The sequence below is a fragment of the Aplysia californica genome, unplaced genomic scaffold (assembly GCF_000002075.1).
Source record: "Aplysia californica isolate F4 #8 unplaced genomic scaffold, AplCal3.0 scaffold00079, whole genome shotgun sequence".
Classification (NCBI taxonomy): domain Eukaryota; kingdom Metazoa; phylum Mollusca; class Gastropoda; order Aplysiida; family Aplysiidae; genus Aplysia; species Aplysia californica.
Genome location: NW_004797349.1, coordinates 1,071,934 through 1,073,399, shown reverse-complemented (window position 1 = coordinate 1,073,399; position 1,466 = coordinate 1,071,934). Strand labels below are relative to the sequence as shown.

At 43.0% G+C, this 1,466-nt stretch overlaps 1 protein-coding gene across 1 annotated transcript in view; it reads right to left on the bottom strand.

Moving 5' to 3' along the window:
* Positions 1-1,466, bottom strand: part of LOC106011246 — a 26,211-nt gene that overhangs the window by 2,015 nt on the left and 22,730 nt on the right. Inside the window, exon 12 of the mRNA XM_035968751.1 lies at positions 1,206-1,392. Coding sequence (XP_035824644.1) covers positions 1,206-1,392 — 187 coding nt within the window. The remainder of the gene's footprint in view (positions 1-1,205; positions 1,393-1,466) is intronic.

Below are 1,466 nucleotides of genomic sequence, written 5' to 3'. Positions count from 1 at the left end.
GAGAGAGAGAGAGAGAGAGAGTGTGTGTTTAAGTCAGAGAAAAAAGAGAGAAAGATAGAAGGGGGAGGGGAGGGGAGGAGAGCGATGTTCTTCTGAACCCCAGGTGTCCAGAGAAGAAGTCGGCTTGTTGAAGGCTTACGTTTTCTTATCGCATTTTAAGTGTGCTTCAAAAACGTTTAATGCAAGTCATACCTTATTATGGACACAGCATGTTTAATTCTCTCTACACGTCATACCCGCATGTTCATAATTTTTTGTGCCTCGTATGAAAATATTACGGTCTCCTTCTCTTTGTCTTCTCTTACACCTAGTCACCCCTTAAATGCTGACATAACGCTCTTCTCTTGGTGCAGCCAAACATATAAAACACAAAAAAGATACTGCAAAATTTTTTTTTTAAAGGCACTCCGCCCCTGCTTCCCCGCTGTTTCTTTGCCAGGGCCCCATGTGGGCAAAAGGGCCGGGGGGTGGGGGTGGAAGGAGGGGCAAAAATTAGAATGACTGCACACCAGCTGAGAGGTGGAAGAACACACATACAAGACTAGATCTATGCTTAACTGCATAATAATAGCCTAGTGTGTGATATTTGTGCTTCAGTGTATCGCCTCAGGGGTTTTGTTTCTCTCTCTCTCCCCCCCCCTCCCCCTTTTTTTCTTGTTTACTTAATATAGGAACCATGTTCTGCAAAACATAAAAATATTATGGTCTACAAAAGCTTCAATATCGCACGCAAACATAATACCGTTTTATTATTTCTTTCGTTTTTACGTTCAGTGACCTACTGCACACAATGTGGGCCTTTCTAAATGCAGGCTACTTGATCCCCCACCAGGATACCAGGCTGAGGGGCTAGAAGGACGAGAAAAAAACAATGGGACCCCCTTTGTATGTGATCCTCTCATATTGTTACCCAAGCTGACTATAGAACACTTAAACTCTTCCCGAGAAGCATACAATGGAAGCAGCTGATTCAGACTACACTGATACTAATCAACTGACAAGATTTTTTGACGTCAACAGTCTAGCTGAGTGAAACGAGAAACATTCGTGCAAAGTGCTTTTAAAAAAAGACACATTTAATGTATCGGGCTTCAGACAGGGTTCAAACCCATGACTTTTCTGTTACGAACCCTACAGCCTAATCCCTGAACCACAAACTCACAGCCGACGGCAGCTGCTGACTCCACTGAAAAGACATGACCTACCAGCAGTAATCATGACGATGGCCGTGCCTGGCGTGATGATGTTGTTGAGGAACATGTTGACGAGGTAGACCACGTACATCATGCTGAAGCAATCGTTGTTGCGGATCAAACGGAACAGATTCTGTACGACCAGGACAGCGTTGGCCATGTCGGAAAGAATCCATCGCTTCCTCTGCTTGTAGTATTCCTGGAATAAACATGATGCTTTTTAAGATACATTTTTTCATGATGGGATTTAATATTATAATAATAATGATATAA